Here is an 18,979-nt window from a genome sequence, read left to right as displayed (position 1 = left end):
GACCCACTTCTCCTGGCCTGCCTGGCCACAGTCTCTCTGGCCTGCTCCCCGTTCCTGGAAGCCTTTCTGCTGTCCTCTAAATCTCAGGATCAGCAGCTCAGTTACACACTCAATATCAAGGAATGCCTAGGGGTTTGATGAAATCACCAGGGTTGGGGTCAATTCCATTTAAATTCCAGTAACATTTTGAATTACAATTTTGTTTACTTTCTGAATTAAAACGTAAATGAACCCAACCCTGGAAACCACCATGCCAAATAACTACAAAAATGCTGGTTTTCAGTGAACACAGTTTTAGCTATATTACTTAAGCACCATTAGTCAAGCACCATTTAGGTGTGGACCAGAGGTTAAGAACAACATTACGTGCTAAGAGGGATTGCTTGTGTTGCGCTAACCTAGTTCACCTGATATACTGTAGTTTGAGTTCAAATGATTTGATTCATGCAGACCTACAGTGCTATAATTTTCTAAAATACATATACAGAAATGCATGCTGGAGGCACACATTCATATAGACACAGACTGTTCAACACTCTCTCAAAGCATTCAACTTGACACACAAAGCACTTGAAGAATGCACACGTAACAGCAGCTGGTCAGACCACTGTGATATTATATTCTATCAGCAAGTTCCAAAGCAAGCACACGGCAGAGAGCAGCTGGCCTTTAACAAGAGCCTTCCCCACGGCCAGGGTCAGCCAGAACCAGGTTCAGGTTGTCTATAGCCCACCACATTGACCACCCTCTGTCTCTCTCTCACAGCTCGGTGTGCTTCTTAGGTTCTCCTAACCCCTGGTGACCTGTCCTCTGACCTGACCCATGCAGCTCAACTGACTCATAATGTCAAGCCTGAGAGGCTGCAGTTTGTCAAACACTTTGAGAGGGCCGACAGAATTTTACTTAGTCGGCCAGACACAGACACAGCCCCATCCAAACCCCAGTCGCCTGCCAATCGAGGTGTGAAGGACAAGGGTTCTAAATAAAAGGGGGGTTGAGAGGGGGGGAGGGATTTATGAATTGTTGTCACCCGTATTTTTCCTCCGGCCCCCCACCAGACACCCAGGCCCTGACTGGCTCAGTGGAATAATAGATGGGGCTATGGCACCTGAGGGAAAAAAAGGGGTGGGGGCCTCTGCTGCCTTGGAAACGGGATTCCGTGAATGCTCATTGGCTATCTGGGATTTGTGGGGGGTATAAAGAACTAGAGATGTTTTGGAGGGTCTCTATAAACAGGCAGACTGAGAGAGAGCCTACTGTCCTCTCCTCCCAGGGGATACATACTGAAAAGTCAACTAACATCGCTCTTGGATTGTTTAACTCTTAGAGCTCGATTTGGTTCCTAGAAAGAGAGGGACTTTGCATCTCATTGTAACGAGATCCGACCTTCGGTGTAACTTTTGATATTGAGAGCAGTTACCTACCATGCCTGGAGTGAACCTGGACTTCCTGTCGGCCTCAGAGGCTCCACAGCCCCTGGTGGGCAATCCAGACATCCTGTGTGCTGAGTCTGGTTTGGAGGAGGTGATTGGTGACCTGCTAGCCCAAGATCAGGCTGAGGAGGAGGAGGGTGAGGGTGGTGAGTGTGGGCTGGAGCTGACACTGCGCTGTGCCGTGGGGGAGATCCACAGTGACCTGCAGGCCTTTGGGAAGCGGGTGGATGCACGGCTCGAGGAGGCTGCGGCGCGTGTGGCTCCTCTGTCTACAGCTTTGGCAGCTCTGCAGGAGGAGAACTTGAGGCTGCGTATCCAGCAGGAGAGGCTGGCCCGCCAGGTGGAGGCTCTGTGTCAGGCCCTGGGTCTGCCTGAACCACCACCTTACACAGCCTTCATCCCGGATCCAACACCCAGCACTCCCAATGACCTCCAACTTCCATCCAGCACACCCCTCAGCCCTAATACACCCGATGGACCAGATTGTGAACCTGAGGCTACCCCAGTCCCCCACTGTCCCAAATTTGCCACACGTCGTTCTTCCTCCACCTCCTCACTGATAGGACTAGGAGGCATCTCGCGCAGCAACAGCATGGTATGCCTCTCTCTATGCCTGTGTGGATCCCCTCCTGACAAAATATTTAGAATCATTTCCAGCCTTTTATTCTTTAATGACACTCTCTTCCCTATCCCTCTTTGACGCCTAGATATTTTCCTCTAGTCTTGGATGACAGGTTTTCGCATCTATAACGAGCATCTGAACAGTCTAGGTTAGTTTATGGTTGTAGTGTTCAGCTTGACAGCAGATTAGAGCACATTGTCAGTACAGATGGCTGGTTACATCTCCGGGTTAGGGGTATCATTGTGAAGAAGGGGATTTAACCGTAACCAATCAACTCGCCAGCTTTGTCTGCATGCCTTTCTGTAGCCCCTCCTTCTCTCCTGCTATCTTTTTCCACCCTCTACTTATGAGGACAGTTCCAACAGGATCTCTATCATCCCACATCATCCCCTCCCATCCACATCATCCCCTCCCATCCACAAAGCATGACCTTCTCTCTCTTCTCTCTCTGTTTCGTGCCAGCCCCTCTCTCATTGTCTGTGAGTGTGTGACACCTGCGTTTGTCACTGATATGCATTAATCCCATTGGGTGGATGTTGGGGTTTGTGGAGGTGCCCTCACTGCCCTGAGTGTTTGTGCAGGTGTTCTTGTTTGTTTCCGTGTTCTGCAGGGGACACACATCCTGCAGTGGGAGGAAGTATCCTGTTTGCTGTCATTTAATCTTCTGAGTAGCCGCCTGGTCATAATGAAAGCCTCTGGTCTACTGCCCAAACACTGGGCTCTTAAGATCTCTGTGGCACTCTCCTCCTAAAATAGGTCCCTAACATTGTGTTGGACTTGGACTACCCTTCAGTCTTTTAGGAACTCTTCACCACTCTTTGACATTACGATTTGATTTGGGATATGTGGATCACACAGTGATCCTGGTCAGATACTGAACCATACCCTTCTCTGTGGCCAAATGATGGTTCACAGCCTGGGTGCTCTCTCTGATTACATCTCAGGTGTGTGACACACAAATGGCACTCCATCAGCCCCCCCCCCCCCCCCCCCCCCCCCATGGTCCAGACCCTTTGTGATTAGAGGACTTGAGAGATTGGACCTGATGTGCTCCTCAGCCTTCTAGAGGCAGTCAGACTGCTCTTGAACCCTGCAGCCTGCTGTAGTTCAGGTCATGAAGGTCAGCTCTGCTCTGTGTTTTGACTGGGGCAAAGGGAACCCAGCCAAGGAGCTGACAATGTAGAGGCTCTCTCTCTGTCCTATGTTATTTACCTTCTAATTACTCTGATGGTATTAGTCTGGTATTATGTACATATTCTTATTCATTCCTTTACACTTGTGTGTATAAGGTAGTTGTTGTGAAATTGTTAGATTACTTGTTAGATATTACTGCATGGTCGGAACTAGAAGCACAAGCATTTCGCTACACTCGCATTAACACCTGCTAACCATGTGTATGTGACCAATAACATTTGATTTGATTTTGATTTGAACACCGGTTTCACTGACACTGATAGGCTCTGAAGCCTGTTGACCTCTCTGCTCTGTTGGTTGGGAAATTAGACTGTAGGATTCTGTAGATTGGTGTGTGTGAAGGTTTGCAAAGTCTGTTATTCCTAATAATGTAATGTATTCTGAGCTGCTCTGAGTGACAGAGCGTCCTGGCTCTATAGTGTATGTTTATTGTTGTATGTTGATGACATTTTGAGGGATATTGAAGGGAACTGATGTGGTATTATTCAGCTGGACAGGGTCCTTAGCCCAGTAATGCTCCCAGACCAGCTGGTCCTGTCCGTCAGGACTCTCCCACCCAGACGGAAGCTGTTCTCCTTTTGTTCAGTCATGTCACAGACTGACAGATGACTGGCATGCATGGAAGCTGATCTTACCCGACTCCTATGCTTCACAATGCCGTACTATATAGATCCACTTCTGTCTCAACACCTCTTACATAACCGAGTCCTGTAGGTCTAGAGTGTAACGGACACTCTCAATGGCGTAGAGTTAGACTCAACCGGACACCCTTAGCACAATGTCCACTCTCATGCCCATGAAAGAAGACAAGAAAGCCTGTCTCTTTCCAATCATCAATGAATTAGAGCTCTTATATAACCCAGTACTAAAGATGTACGGACACGTCACACATTGGCATAGTGTTAGGCACACCAGCCACTCATACAACCTATGTCTACTCTCACACTCTCACAGAAGAAAATAACCCCATCTCTCGCCCTAGGGTACTATAACTGGTACCCAAATCACAAATTAATTATATAACAAGCCATTTAAAGTGGATCTGTCCTCTCCCTCACCCCTAACCCCACAATGCCCACACATGTCCAAGCATCTGTTCCAGTGAGGCCCTGTTTGTTTTGGTGTTTTTTTGCAGGGCTGTGTCCAATAACATTCCACTGCGGTCAAGTGGCTCTCACCCTGACCTGTCCCATGGGTCAGACCCCTGAGTCTCAGTCCAAACCTTCAGGACCAGAACCAGAGGCCACCCTGGATCACACAGCTCTGTCTGCACTGGGGCTGGGGGGAGCACCCTGTCCCTGGCTGGTCTCTCTGGGAGGAGAGGGGGTGGGGGGCTGATGGGGTCAGTGCCAGCAGTCTGGGGCTAAATCTGGACCTGGACATCTACAACAAAAGCAATAAAGTCTAGCAGACCAGCCTAGCCTCTATTGTCTGCAAAAGGCATGTGGCACCATATTTAAATCTATTTAAGAGGTGTTATCTATAGGCTTCATGGCCTCTTAAAAGAAATGGTTACAAAGCCAGTGGTATCTTAATGGAAGACTGTGCTGTGTTTATGTCCATGTCTCATCTCCTTTCTTCGCCTGTCAGCAGTGGGAGCACACAAAAAGCCTACATCTTTCCTGTCTGTAACAGCACTGACTGAGGTGCACCATCTGCTCCTGGACAATGTGCTTGTGCTTTTACAGTACTGTAGTGTGTATACTTCTATAGGAGTAAAGCTGGCTTCAATCCTACACAGTTTACATTATTGCACCTCTACAGGCCCATAGCCAAAGTAGTGCTTTACTCCTGTCACATGACATGAGCCCTCTGTTCCTTGTGTTATTTTAAAATTGATTAAATTGTTTTTTCCCCTCATCAATCTATACACAATAGCCCATAATGACAAAGCAAAAACAGGTTATTATTTTTGCTAATAAAAAAATAAAATGAATACCGAAATATCATATTTGCACAAGTATTCAGACCCTTTACTCAGTACTTTGTTGAAGCACCTTTGGCAGCTATTACAGCATTGAGTCTTCTTGGATATGATGCTACAAGCTTGGCACACCTGTATTTGGGGAGTTTCTCCCATTCTTCTCTGCAGATCCTCTCAAGCTCTGTCAGGTTGGATGGGGAGTGATGCCGCACAACTATTTTCAGGTCTCTCCAGAGATGTTTGATCGGTTTCATGTCCAGGCTCTGGCTGGGCCACTCAAGGGCATTCAGAGACTTGTCCTGAAGCCACTCTTGCATTGTCTTGGCTGTGTGCTTAGGGTCGTTGTCCTGTTGGAAGAGGAACCTTCACCCCAGTCTGAGGTCCTGAGCAGGTTTTCATCAAGGATCTCTGTACTTTGCTCCGTTCATCTTTCCCACGATCCTGACTAGTCTCCCAGTCCCTGCCTTTGAAAAACATCCCCACAGCATAATGCTGCCACCACCATGCTTCACCGCAAGGATGGTGCCAGCTTTCCTCCAGACGTAACGCTTGGCATTCAAATCAAATCAAATTTTATTTGTCACGAATACAACAGTGAAATGTTTACTTACAAGCCCTTAACCAACAATGCAGTTTTAAGAAAATACCTAAAAAATATATATTAAAAAAATTTCAAAAGTAAGAGATAAGAATTACAAATAGTAATAATAAAGAGTAGCAGTAAATAACAATTGCGGGGCTATATACAGGGGTACCATTACAGAGTCAATGTCAATGTGCAGGGGCACTGGTGTTGAGGTAATTGAGGTAATATGTACATGTAGAGTTATTAAAGTGACTATGCATAGATAATAACAGAGAATAGCAGCAGCGTTCCAGAGGGGGAGGTGGTGGGCAATGCAAATAGTATGGGTAGCCAAAGACTTCAATCTTGGTTTCATCAGACCAGAGAATCTTATTTCTCATGGTCTGAGAGTCTTTAGGTGCCTTTTGGCAAACTCCAAGCGGGCTGTCATGTGCGTTTTACGGAGAAGTTGCTTCTGTCTGGCCACTTTACCATAAAGGCCTGATTGGTGGAGTGCTGCAGAGATGGTTGTTCTTCTGAAAGGTTCTCTCATCTCCACAGAGGAACTCTGGAGCTCTGTCAGAGTGACCATCGGGTTCTTGGTCACCTCCCTGACCAAGGCACTTCTCCCCCGATTGCTCAGTTTGGCTGGGCGGCCAGCTCTAGGAAGGGTCTTTGTGGTTCCTAACATCTTCCATTTAAGAATGATGGAGCCCTCTGTGTTCTTGGGGACCTTCAATGCAGCGGAAATGTTTTGGTACCCTTCCGCAGATCTGTGCCTCGACACAATCCTGTTTCTGAGCTCTACTGACAAATCCTGTGACCTCATGGCTTGGTTTTTGCTCTGACATGCACTGTCAACTGTGGGACCTTATATAGACAGGTGTGTGCCTTACTAAATCATGTCCAATAAATAGAATTTTCCACAGGTGGACTCCAATGAAGTTGTAGAAACATCTCAAGGATGATCAATGGAAACAGGATGCATCTGAGCTCAATTTTAAATCTCATAGCAAAGGGTCTGAATACTTATGTAAATAAGGTTTTTCTGGTTTTTAGATTTAATACATTTACAAAAAAAAATGTAAAAACTGTTTTCGCTTTGTCATTATGGGGTATTGTGTGTAGATTGCTGAAGATTTTTTTTAAATCGTTTTAGATTAAGTCTGTAATATAACAAAATGTGGAAAAAGTGAAGGTGTCTGAATACTTTCCAAAGGCACACGTGTGTGTGTGTGTGTGTGTGTGTGTGTGTGTGTGTGTGCGTGCGTGCGTGCGTGCGTGCGTGCGTGCGTGCGTGCGTGTGTGTGTGTGCTACCGTTCAAAAGTTTGGGGTCACTTAGAAATGTCCTTGTTTTTGAAAGAAAAGCACAATTTTTGTCAATTAAAATAACATACAATTGATCAGAAATACAGGGTAGACATTGTTAATGTTGTAAATGACTATTGTTGCTGGAAATGGCTGATTTTTAATGGAATATCTACATAGTCGTACAGAGGCTCATTATCAGCAACCATCACTCCTGTGTTCCAATGGCACGTTGTGTTAGCTAATCCAAGTTTATCATTTTATAAGGCTAATTGATCATTAGAAAACCCTTTTGCAATTATGTTAGCACAGCTGAAAACTGTTGTTGTTCTGAGGCAATAAAAAGAGGCAATAAAACTGGCCTTTAGACTAGTTGAGTATCTGGAGCATCAGCATTTGTGGGTTCGATTACAGGCTCAAAATGGCAGGAAACAAAGAACTTTCTTCTGAAACTCATCAGTCTATTCTTGTTCTGGGAAATGAAGGCTATTCCATGCGAGAAATTGACAAGAAACTGAAGATCTCGTACAACGCTGTGTACTACTCCCTTCACAGAACAGCGCAAACTGTCTCTAACCAGAATAGAAAGAGGAGTGGGAGGCCCCAGTGCACAACTGGGCAAGAGGACAAGTACATTAGAGTGTCTAGTTTGAGAAACAGATGCCTCACAAGTCCTCAGCTGTCCTTCTTTTTTTATTGTTGCAAGTAAAAAAACACCAGGAAATCAGCTTCAAGTGATTTTAATTTTGGAAATCTGTTCCCAAGTATTACCACGCATAGAGACACGTGATCAAATACAAATGTAAACAAGGTTTGAAATGGTTATGTTTTAGTCAAATATTATCTGTTTGGCCTTCTTGCGGTCAATTTGCAGCCTACAACTTATTTATAATTATGTTCCGGCCCCCTGATCATCCACTCAAGAACAAATCGTTCCGCGGCTGAGTCTAGTTGATCCCTGGTGTACATGCTCCCCCTCCCACCTCCAAAAGTTCCTGGAAGTTTTCCTGAAATCCTCCAGTGCTCATTCCATCCTAAATGTCAGTAAGCCTCGGTGTCTTTTCTGTAAACACAGCTGTAGGGGTTGACGGATCAGAAGCCTCCAATTTCTGTCCCTCCCCTGGCCTTGTGTGTCCTGGTCCCATGGTTTCTCACCAGCTGGAGAATGGTCTTTGAGTATGATCGACCACCTTTTGTATCTGTTTATGTCTGGGCTGCCACTAACATTGACCATCAGCTGAGGATAAAAAATTATTAACACTCACACAGTCTAAAATGGATGCCAATCCAGATTTAAAATGCTGTATAACCTGGAAATAACCCATCATTCCCTTGCCCTCTCTCTCTCTCTGTCTGTGTAGATGGAGACAGAGCCTGTGATGGCCTCAGAGCCAGTGTTTGCAGTGGAGCCCTCGGTGCAGGTGGCATGCTGTCAGGCCCCGGCTACTGTACCCAACGGCTCTTCTGCAGCTCGGGCCAAAGTCGAAGAACGCTCCGGAAAACTGACTGCAGAACAGCTGGCCGCCATCGACGATGAGGAGCTCCTGGATAAAATGGTACTTCGCCCTCCCCCATATCACACATGCTTACGGTCCTCAAGTCCCCAGACCTAAATGTGTTGCAATGTTGTTGTTTTTGTGTATTAGTGAAGAGTTAACTCTGATCTGCTGAGAGAACTTATATTTGGAAAGTTCATACCTTTACATTTCAGTGTGTGTGTGTGTGTGTGTGTGTGTGTGTGCGTGTGCGTGTGTGTGTGTGTACACTACACTGTGTGTGTGTGTGTGTGTGTGTGTGTGTGTGTGTGTGTGTGTGTGTGTGTGTGTGTGTGTGTGTACACTACACTGTGTGTGTGTGCTGTGTGTATTTGGAGCTATATGACTGAGTTTGTCTGAAGACCGACCCCTCTCATTCCTTCCGTCTGTCCTGTTCTTTCCGACAGCTGGATGAGTCCAAGGACTTTGAGGAGAGGAAGATGATCCGACAAGCCATGAGAGATCTGCGTAAGAGGAAGAGAGGTGAGAGAGACCACAGCCAGACTAACCAACCTCGTGTCCCTTCCCTCTCTCCAACCTCTAACACCTTTCTCAGTGTCACTCTATACCTCAACCTAATTTCTTTATTTACCTCCTTTTTTTTCTTCCTTATCCATCTCTTTGTTATTTTCCCCCTCTGGTTTCATATTTGTAGCTGTTGTCTTTTCTCCATCATTGTCTTATTTTAATTATGATATTAACTGCTGGGTCTTTCTGCTGGTAGTTTGACCTTAATCAAATCTAGTCTGCATCATGTACCTGCCTCATCTCTCGCCATTTTCCATCCTTATTTTCTGATCTTATTTTCACGTTCTCCCATCCTGCTCTCAGAGGCCGTACTGGGATGTACACAGGAGGAAATAGGTAGGAACGTCCTGTGTGTTTGTGGACTATGTTAATACAGTATATGCATCCGTGTTAGTCATTTATCAATGTCCCACTTGGCTGTATCCCCTCATTGTCAACCATACTGTCCCACCAGTGCTATTTCAAGCTTGTCATTTGAGTTTTCTCAGTGATACACATTGATCATGAACTGACCAGCAACAACCATGAACATGCGGAACCTGTATGGTGGACGATGAGGGAACGCATGAGTCTTCATGTTTTCTGTAGATGTTGGAGTGACTACCCAGCACTCACCACAGTGCCATATGTGATCTATCAGGATGATGCAGGACTTTATGGTTCACTCACTGTCTCAGGGCAAACACACCTCATGTTGTTCCACATATGGATGGCTGGGTGCAAAGTGCTGACTGTTTGTTGAGATTCCAGACAGGACTCGGAACTCTGTATCAGAGAAGTTTCCATGGGCTTAGTAGCTAGCCACCTAGTTCATCCCTGTGTTACACTTAACCCTAGCCAATCTGTTGAAACAGTAAGTGAAAGACCAGAGGTATTTAGTTCCATTATAATGAGCGCTTAACTGTGTCTCTGGGGATTAGGAAGGTATATGGACAGGTAAGACTGCTAGAGCTCCCAGGCATCGGGTAACAGTAGTGTTGGACAGCGTTCAGTAGCCTTTCTATGCCAGTGTCTCACTGGTCTGACATGATGTTCAGGGTCTCTGTTTGCACTCTTTGTTTGTTCAGCACATGCCCCACCACAGCACAGCCTGGGGTTGGTTGTGTTTGTCTTTCACCTGTGGGTGGCTGTTTGTGTTCCAAGGCATTTGATGGTACTTTGGAAAGAATCTTGAAATGTACCTCCGCAAACATTCAACCCATGTTTAGATTGGCTTTGAAGCAGATGAGATGCTGTCAACTTGTTGAGTGCCTCTTCTCCCTCTTTTTCCACTGACCTTTTCCTCCTGCCATCCCTCCTCTCCTCTATCTCAGACCAGAGAGAAAAGGAGAGAGAGGTTCGTCTTGTGGAGCTTCGGCAGCAGAGAGAAGAGCGCGCTCAGAAGGGTCGTACGGGAGGAGGAGGAGCTGAAGAGGTCGTGATGAGGAAGGTGGAGAAGTCAGCTGATGGCTCCACCCTCAGCCAAGTCACCAAGACAAACCACTTCGCCCAGTCTGGTAGGCCAATCATACACCATGTCTTAGGCTGACAACATGGCTGATACATTTGGGCAGTACACTAGCTCCTGCATGATCTTCCCAGGTCAGTTGAAATGGTTCTAATGTACGTGTTTGTGTGTCTAGGGGATGGCAGCAGGACAGCTCAAAGCACCATCATGGAGGCCAGTTATGTGAAGAAAACAGACAGTGAGTCATCAATGCATCTTCCTCCTCATTTAAATCATCATCATCATCATTTGATTGCTATCTGTTCTCCTCCATATATGGTGTTGTGTGATCTCACCACCACCACCTCCCTGTGTTCTCTAGTGGGGACAGTCCAGTCGAAGTCCTACAGCTACTCTTCTACCAGCTCCAGCTCCGCCAGGAAAGTGGGCAGGTGAGAACTGAACCCATATAATACTGTGCTGTATTAAATTCTGTGCCTAAACCCTCCTCCTCTGCAACCCCTATAGGATTAACGGAAATTGTGTTGAACTGCAATTTACCCCTTCTCTATCTTCCTCCATCAGTGTGTTTGACCGTGAGGATGACTCGGCGTCCCGTGCTGCGGAGCGCCGGCAGGCAGAGAAGCGTAAGGAGCTGATGAGAGCCCAGAGTCTGCCCAAGACGTCCGCCGCACAGTCCCGCAAAGCCATGATCGAGAAGTTGGAGAAGGAGAGCGGAGGGTAAGGATAGAAAGAACTGAGAATAGCAAAGAAGGAGAAGAGTTTAAACAGGTCCATACTAACGTAAACCAATCTCCCTTCTTCAGGCCAGGGAATAAAGCGGTTGCCAAGGTGAACATGGTCCAACGCTCCGCCAGCTGTGTGGTGCCCAATGCCAACTCCATCAAACAGATGCTGCTGGACTGGTGCCGCGCCAAGACCCGCTCATACGAGGTGAGCCAACCCACCATGGCACTATGCTGAATGTCCAGTCTCCTTAAAGATCTGAGGCATTCACACTTCACACTAGCTCATCCTGCTATGAGGCTTAGGCCTTTATTATAACCCCTCTACTGCAATCAAAACCTGCCACCATGTCTTCTCTGTCAGCAATGCTGTGTTCTCTCACATGCTCTTGAGTCTAGTCTATGAGGTGACTAATGATATTTGGAAGCATTGGTTAATGCTTTGTGATTGAATATAGTATTCCTCTCCTCTTCTTTCCTCCTGCAGAATGTGGACATCCAGAACTTCTCTTCCAGTTGGAGTGATGGCATGGCGTTCTGTGCCCTGGTCCATAACTTCTTCCCAGAGGCCTTTGACTACTCCTCTCTCACTGCTGCCAACCGCAGACACAACTTTGAGGTGGCCTTCAGCACTGCAGAGTGAGTACACACACACACTTGAAAACTGTACATCATGCATGCGCTCATAGACGTACTGAATGTGATGTCTTGAAGTATGACATGCAGTCAGAACTTCAGCCCTGGGCTAAATGGAAGCTTCACTCTTGGAGTTGCTCCATGGCCATTTACAGCAGAATGGACCAGGATCTGAGTGAACCATCCTCCGTCCCAAAGACCATCAATCGTCTGACCACCCCAAGGCTCTGTTCGTGGGAAATTAGATTCACTGTCTAGCCAACCCCCCCATTGAACTCAGAATCCGTCAAACATCTTGAGAACCAGAACTTCCCTCGCCTTTCTCTGCCCCAGACCCCCACACTCCTCTTTCTCTGCCCCAGACCCCCACACTCCTCTTCCTCTTCCCCAGACCCCCACACTCCTCTTTCTCTGCCCCAGACCCCCACACTCCTCTTTCTCTGCCCCAGACCCCCACACTCCTCTTCCTCTTCCCCAGACCCCCACACTCCTCTTTCTCTGCCCCAGACCCCCACACTCCTCTTTCTCTGCCCCAGACCCCCACACTCCTCTTTCTCTGCCCCAGACCCCCACACTCCTCTTTCTCTGCCCCAGACCCCCACACTCCTCTTTCTCTGCCCAAGACCCCCACACTCCTCTTTCTCTGCCCAAGACCCCCACACTCCTCCTTCTCTGCCCCAGACCCCCACACTCCTCTTTCTCTTCCCCAGACCCCCACACTCCTCTTTCTCTGCCCCAGACCCCCACACTCCTCTTTCTCTGCCCAAGACCCCCACACTCCTCTTTCTCTGCCCAAGACCCCCACACTCCTCCTTCTCCGCCCCAGACCCCCACACTCCTCTTTCTCTGCCCCAGACCCCCACACTCCTCTTTCTCTGCCCCAGACCACCACACTCCTCTTTCTCTGCCCCAGACTCTCACACTCCTCTTTCTCTTCCCCAGACCTCCACACTCCTCTTTCTCTGCCCAAGACCCCCACACTCCTCTTTCTCTGCCCCAGACCCCCACACTCCTCTTTCTCTGCCCCAGACCCCCACACTCCTCTTTCTCTGCCCAAGACCCCCACACTCCTCTTTCTCTGCCCAAGACCCCCACACTCCTCTTCCTCTTCCTCTGCCCCAGATCCCCACACTCGTCTTTCTCTGCCCCAGACCCCCACACTCCTCTTCCTCTGCCCCAGACCCCCACACTCCTCTTCCTCTGCCCCAGACCCCCACACTCCTCTTCCTCTGCCCCAGACCCCCACACTCCTCTTTGAACAGATATGATCCCTCTATTGGGTATGTTTGTCTGACCTCTGTAAAATCAACACAGAGCTGCCAGTCTATGTATTCCTCAGGCTCAGCAGGACAGGACCTCTGGGTTCTCACCATCATCTCTTAGCCTTAATACCACCTAACTACCACCTAACTACCCATTCATGTACAGTAAGAATGCCTGCCTGAGGAAGGAAAAGAATGTGAATCCACAGGATGCAGCCTTTGGATTCATCACATTCAGCTATTGGACTCAACTCACTGTTTCCAGGGGCCCTACAGTAAGAGGGTTGGGGTGGGCCTTTTTATCCCTCCTCTCTCTCATGTCTGTACAGTCAGCTCCTGGATCTGTTACTACTACCACTACTACTACTACTACTACTACTACTATCTCCTGTACCTTTAAACCTCCACTCTCCATCCACTCTCCCCTCTCAGAGACGTTCTCCTCAGTAACCGCTGTGTGATGTGACCCTCCATCCACCAACCCTGATCTAAACCAGGAAACTCCTGAGACTGACCCCTCCCCAAACAACAACCACCAGGTTACTACAGTACAGGAAGAGCACTCGAGTGACTTCCTCCCAGACCCCTCTCCTTCCCTCTCTCCTTTAATCTGTCCCTCTCCTCTGCCTCCTCCTCTTCCTCACTCCACCTTCGTCATCTCCTCTTTTGATGAGGTCATGTACTGCCGACCTCTGTCCTGTCACCCACCAGTGTCTGCTGTGTTCACCTGTCCTTAGAGCCACTGTGATGATGCTGCTCATGACAAAGACCATGATGACGTAAACAACGGATTGTCAAACACGTGTTCCTCCTAGCTAGACCCCCAACCCCCTCTTTGCCACTGTGCTGCACTGTCACTCCCTTACCAACCTCACCCCCCCCCCCCCCCCCCCCGCGCCACTGTGCCTCATCTGGAACCCCCTCTCACCCCCCTCCAACACAAACACACCACCCTGTGCACCACCAGTGTGTTTCTCTTCTAGGTTCACCCTGTGGTCCATGTCTTTATGTCAGTGTAGGATTCTTCTTGTTTTTTCCTTGTCTCTTGTTTTTGTACTGGACAAAACAAAGCCAATGTTCTACCGTTGATGTCTCTATAACCCCATGCCCAAGTCTTTTGTCTCAGTGCACAGAATAAAACAACAAAACAAACAAACAAAAAGGCAAAATGGACGTCGCCTGACGCTTCATTTGCCATTTTGTTGTGTCTGCGTGTGTGCACATATGTGTCATGTTGTTCATGAAGCATGTCAACTCATGGATATGTTTGTCAACACAGGGAATGTAATGTTATGGTGTGTTTTTGTGTCTTCTCTCTCCTTCTCTCCACACCCTGGCTATTCCTCTCATTTGGCTGCTCACTGCTCACTCTCTCATCCTCCTTCCTTCTGTCTCCCTCACTTTACTTCTACCTGTTCACTTTTCATATATCTGTATTTTCTCTATTTTCGGCTTTCCTCCCTCTTCTCTTTCTCTCCCCCTCCCTCGCCCCCCTTTTTCCCACTGCTCCCTCTCCGGGGTGCGGGTGCAGGAAGCTGGCTGACTGTCCCGAGCTGTTGGACGTAGAGGACATGGTGCGGATGCGTGAGCCAGATTGGAAGTGTGTGTACACGTACCTGCAGGAGTTCTACAGGGGCCTGGTGACCAAGGGCCTGGTTAAAACCAAAAACTCCTCCTAGAGTCACACCCCTAGGACCCCAAATGCACTCATGGTGAGAGAGGGAACAGGCCCACGGAGGAACCTCACGCTGGTGCTGGGGGTTTATGGGGTGGGATTGGTGTGAGTGGGAGATTCTCAATTGAGCGAAAGTCTATACTCTACTCGTGTCCTCCGTCCTCTTTTCCGCCATGACCCAGAAACCAATAAGTGGTTGCCATATGTAGGATAATTCATTAGTTGTTTAACCGAGGAGTTTCCTCATCTCCTAGATTGCCTCGTCCAGCAGAGGATACCAGAGTTTTTCCCTCAAACCGTTGAATCAGCTGTTGTTTACTCGGAGAAGAAAAACATGCACACATTTAAAAACAATACGCTACTTATACGTTTATCCATAAAATGTCTAGCACAACTATCTAAATGTGTTTTTACCACATTACATTTACCTGATGACGAGCTAGTTGCGAAGGAGAGTCTTATTTTATACATGAGCATTTGTTTCCACGTTTCCTGTCCTCGATGACTCCTATCCTCGATGACTCCTATCCTCGATTACCACTGACCTTTTTCAAAAGGAGGCGAGGAGAGGACAGAGAAGAGGAATTGAGCAAATCCAATTGAGATTCTCCCAGTGTGTGACTGTGGGTGTAGGAGTGCATGTTGTCGGGGGGGGGGGGGGGGGGCAGGATCAACAACAGTGCCACCAGTTCCATAATATTATGATGGTGAAGTCAGACAGGAGAAGAGTGAGCCCTCCATTAATACAATCAAGATCGTTATCCTGCAGGAAGTCATATGAAGTTGTAGGAAGCGTACGCTTAGTGTAGGTCAGAGCTCAGTTTTCTCCGCCCTGTGAGCCAGTGCTGGGGTCCAGAGGCCCAAAAATGGACTGTGAGTATGTGACTGCAGTCAGAGCCAGGTTCCAGGCTCCAGCCAGGCAGAGGGCCAGCCATCAGCACACCCCATCTGCAGCTCCACACTTTAAAAGGAGTTGCGGCAACACAACACTGGAGTGGAAACAGAGATTGGAAACAAAGTGGAGAGGAAAAAGAAATGTCAGACCTGTGCTGTGTGAAGCATGTGAATCATCTCCCCTCATTTAATGACTTCATGACTTGATGTTTTTCTACTTGAAGTGTATAAAGCCTGGTCAGTTTATATCATCCATCGCTGAATGACATAAATAGACGTATCTCCTTAGTATCTAAAACAACAAAGAAAAACTTCATACAGACTTTTACAGGGTTGACATTTGTGTTTGTCTTTGAGGGGCTAGGTTACTATCTGCTGGTATAGTAGCTGTGCTCTCTCTGACTCCCTCCCACCTAGCAGCTGTTTCCCAGAGCTCTCCCTCTCCTCCTGCTCTGCGCTCCTGGTTGGGCAGCTCACACTGCCATACTGTTGTCTTTGTCAGTCAGCTACAGTACTTTTAGGGTTTAGTAGTCAAGTGTGCCTCCATGTGGTTATATGTATGCATTGCACATAGATGATTTTGTTTACCAAATGGCAGAATATGTTTGGAACAAATACTTTGTAGTGTCTCCCTCTTGCCTGGTTAGATTGGGTGGATAAAAAAGCTATTGTGAGAGCGGTGTTTGTGGAGAGAATATCATATTTTATCTTTACCCTCACTCTGTTCATCTCTCTCTTTCGCCATCTCCCCACCTCTCCCTTTCTCCATCTCACCATTTTTCCATCTCCGTTCCTTAGGGAATGTGCCAACTGCATGCCCCTTCTGGAGGTGGAGGATATGATGATCATGGGGAGGAAGCCTGACTCCAAGTGTGTGTTCACCTACGTGCAGTCACTGGTCAACCACCTGCGCAGGCACGAGATGAATCTCGCCAAGGCCTTTGCCAAACTCCAGGGCACCGACTTCTGAGCTGCCCCTGAGCTCACAGGGTGTCCTCTCCCATCGCACCACTATACTGTACCCCTCCTGTCCTCCTGAGCACTGTCCCTCAACACCGCCCCTGTCCCAACAGGCTGACAGCAGCCCAGACTCTGAGTGAGGGGTGTTACTGATTTGCACATCTCTGATGGCCAACGACGGAAGAGTGTTTGTGTAGGAGTGTCTATCGCTCATGATTATCTTTGTTGACAGTGGTGGCACGTCAGACAGAAATTCCCCTCCTCTGGACACACATTTGTTCAGGCTGTGCGAACCTTCCCAAAGGAAAACTCCAAAGTTTTCATTATAGAGAATATTTCTACGCTTTAATTGATATGTTATACTGAAATGTAGTTGTAGTCTATCAGTAGGCAATTCTATTCATGCTTTGGAAGTCCTAGGGTTATGGCACCAACAAAACCCTGCATGAAATGAACATGAGAGAAATATGCATTTTATTGTACTCACTCACTCACTCACCTTAATGCCTACATTTTTTTTTGGTGACAATTGTAAGATGTTACTCAAGCTGTTGGCGATGATGAAGAAAAATAATATGCATCTGTTTTATATTCCTTCAGTCACCACTCTGGTTCTGTTTAAGGTGTTAACAAATCTGCTTGCTTTTTAAAACACATCTACTTGAATTGTTTTAAATAGTCCTTATTATTCCTATTTTGTTGTTAATAATTATCATTATTACTATTTAAGTTTATTCATAAGCACTGGTATGGAGGGATGTTATTCAGTCATTGTGTTATATAGTAGTTAGCATTATGACATTGGTGGATCTGTTTGTATAGCCCTATGCTGAGTAAGAACCATATCCGAATCTACAAACCCAGATGACGTTAAAGCCAGACTAGGTTGTAATAGCCATTTTCTAATACTGAGATGTTATGAAAGTAGTTGTGTAACTATAATTCATTTTGGATTTACACCACTCATATTTACATCATGTTGGTCAGAGTGGAGTAAAACCAGTGTTGAAATGTAGATCCAAATGCTTCTCAAACAGGTAAAATCACACATTGGTGTTGTTTCTAGATTATTATGTCTTTATATCAGCTTTTCTCCCTGTCCTTGCCTCAGTTTGTTACATTGGGGCATCAAAAGAATCAGCATAGAAAATAGTTTCCCAACGCCCATACGATCAGACTGAGCATTCCAATGGCCAAAATAGGTGCAAGGAAATAAATGATCAAAAATATATTGGAGTTATTTTCTTTAAATAAACACACAGAGTGATTTATTAGACAGAGTGATGATTTAAACATACAATTAAAAAGACTGCATGGGGGCTTTAAGGGCCACAAAATTAGCAGCGATGACTGGGGTGTAAACTCTGTGGATTTAGAAACTAGAAGTGCTCCTGAGTAGAATGGACACAACATTTCACTGTGACACAATGTACAGAACATTTTGTATTGTCCAAATGATAGAACACACACAAAAAAACATTGTTGACCATTTACGCCTGAAAAAAGAGACCTATATCATAGAAATACTTTAAATAATTATTTGTTTAACGTATAAAATATATTGATAATTGTGCACATTTTCCATAATTTTCGCCCTAGTAATTAATATACAAAGTATACAGGACAGGACTCAAAATCCGTGACCTGGAAGAGCTTAGATATTTTTGCCAGCTTCACAATGGTGTCACATTCACACACTGCCAGCACCATATGCTTTGAAGTTTTGTTTCATGAGTGTTTCATTTCTATGAATCAAACCTATAGCCAAAACAAAGTTTATGGTAATGTGATTATTTGATCGAATATGAAAGGTTTGTTGGCGAGGCCAACTTCTCTTCTCTACATCATTTGGCCCAATGATGGCTGGCTTTCAGCTCAGTCGATTCTATGACCGATGAACAGGACAGTATTTCTAATAAAGGCTAAATGTACTTTATTTCCCATGTATATTTTCTGAACTTAAGTGAAGAAAAAAAATTATATGTATTCCATTATATATTATGATTTATTTATCAAGAATTGTAATACTTTTCAGTTAGATTTAGAACTGGTTTTGATGTAATTAGCTGCTTTGTTCTCTGTACATCTGTAATTGAGACTTGAGAAAGTTACACTTTTTCAATATTCCGCTCCTGCCAATTTGGCAACCAGAGAGCTTTCTCAAACTAGTGAATCCTGTACTGTACATACAGTGCATTCAGAAAGTATTCAGACCCCTTGACTTTTCCCACATTTTGTTATGTTACAGCCTTATTCTAAAATGGATTTAA

General features: G+C 46.3%; 1 protein-coding gene across 5 annotated transcripts in view; it reads left to right on the top strand.

Moving 5' to 3' along the window:
• LOC115164464 (smoothelin) overlaps positions 1–18,645 on the top strand; it is a 94,569-nt gene extending 75,924 nt beyond the window's left edge. For 2 of the 5 annotated variants that reach the window (XM_029716984.1, XM_029716982.1), the window contains exons 11-20: positions 8,409–8,603; positions 8,990–9,065; positions 9,414–9,446; positions 10,424–10,606; positions 10,733–10,795; positions 10,919–10,988; positions 11,122–11,277; positions 11,364–11,490; positions 11,770–11,921; positions 16,548–18,645. In XM_029716984.1, coding sequence (XP_029572844.1) covers positions 8,409–8,603; positions 8,990–9,065; positions 9,414–9,446; positions 10,424–10,606; positions 10,733–10,795; positions 10,919–10,988; positions 11,122–11,277; positions 11,364–11,490; positions 11,770–11,921; positions 16,548–16,719 — 1,227 coding nt within the window. In that variant the 3' untranslated portion in view covers positions 16,720–18,645. Of the gene's footprint in view, positions 1–8,408; positions 8,604–8,989; positions 9,066–9,413; positions 9,447–10,423; positions 10,607–10,732; positions 10,796–10,918; positions 10,989–11,121; positions 11,278–11,363; positions 11,491–11,769; positions 11,922–14,711; positions 14,893–16,547 lie in introns of all 5 variants that reach the window. The other 3 variants (XM_029716983.1, XM_029716986.1, XM_029716985.1) reach the window with 3 other exon arrangements.
• Positions 18,646–18,979: the final 334 nt, after the last annotated feature.

The sequence above is a fragment of the Salmo trutta genome, chromosome 27 (assembly GCF_901001165.1).
Source record: "Salmo trutta chromosome 27, fSalTru1.1, whole genome shotgun sequence".
NCBI lineage: Eukaryota > Metazoa > Chordata > Actinopteri > Salmoniformes > Salmonidae > Salmo > Salmo trutta.
This window is presented reverse-complemented; position numbering and strand designations above follow the sequence as displayed.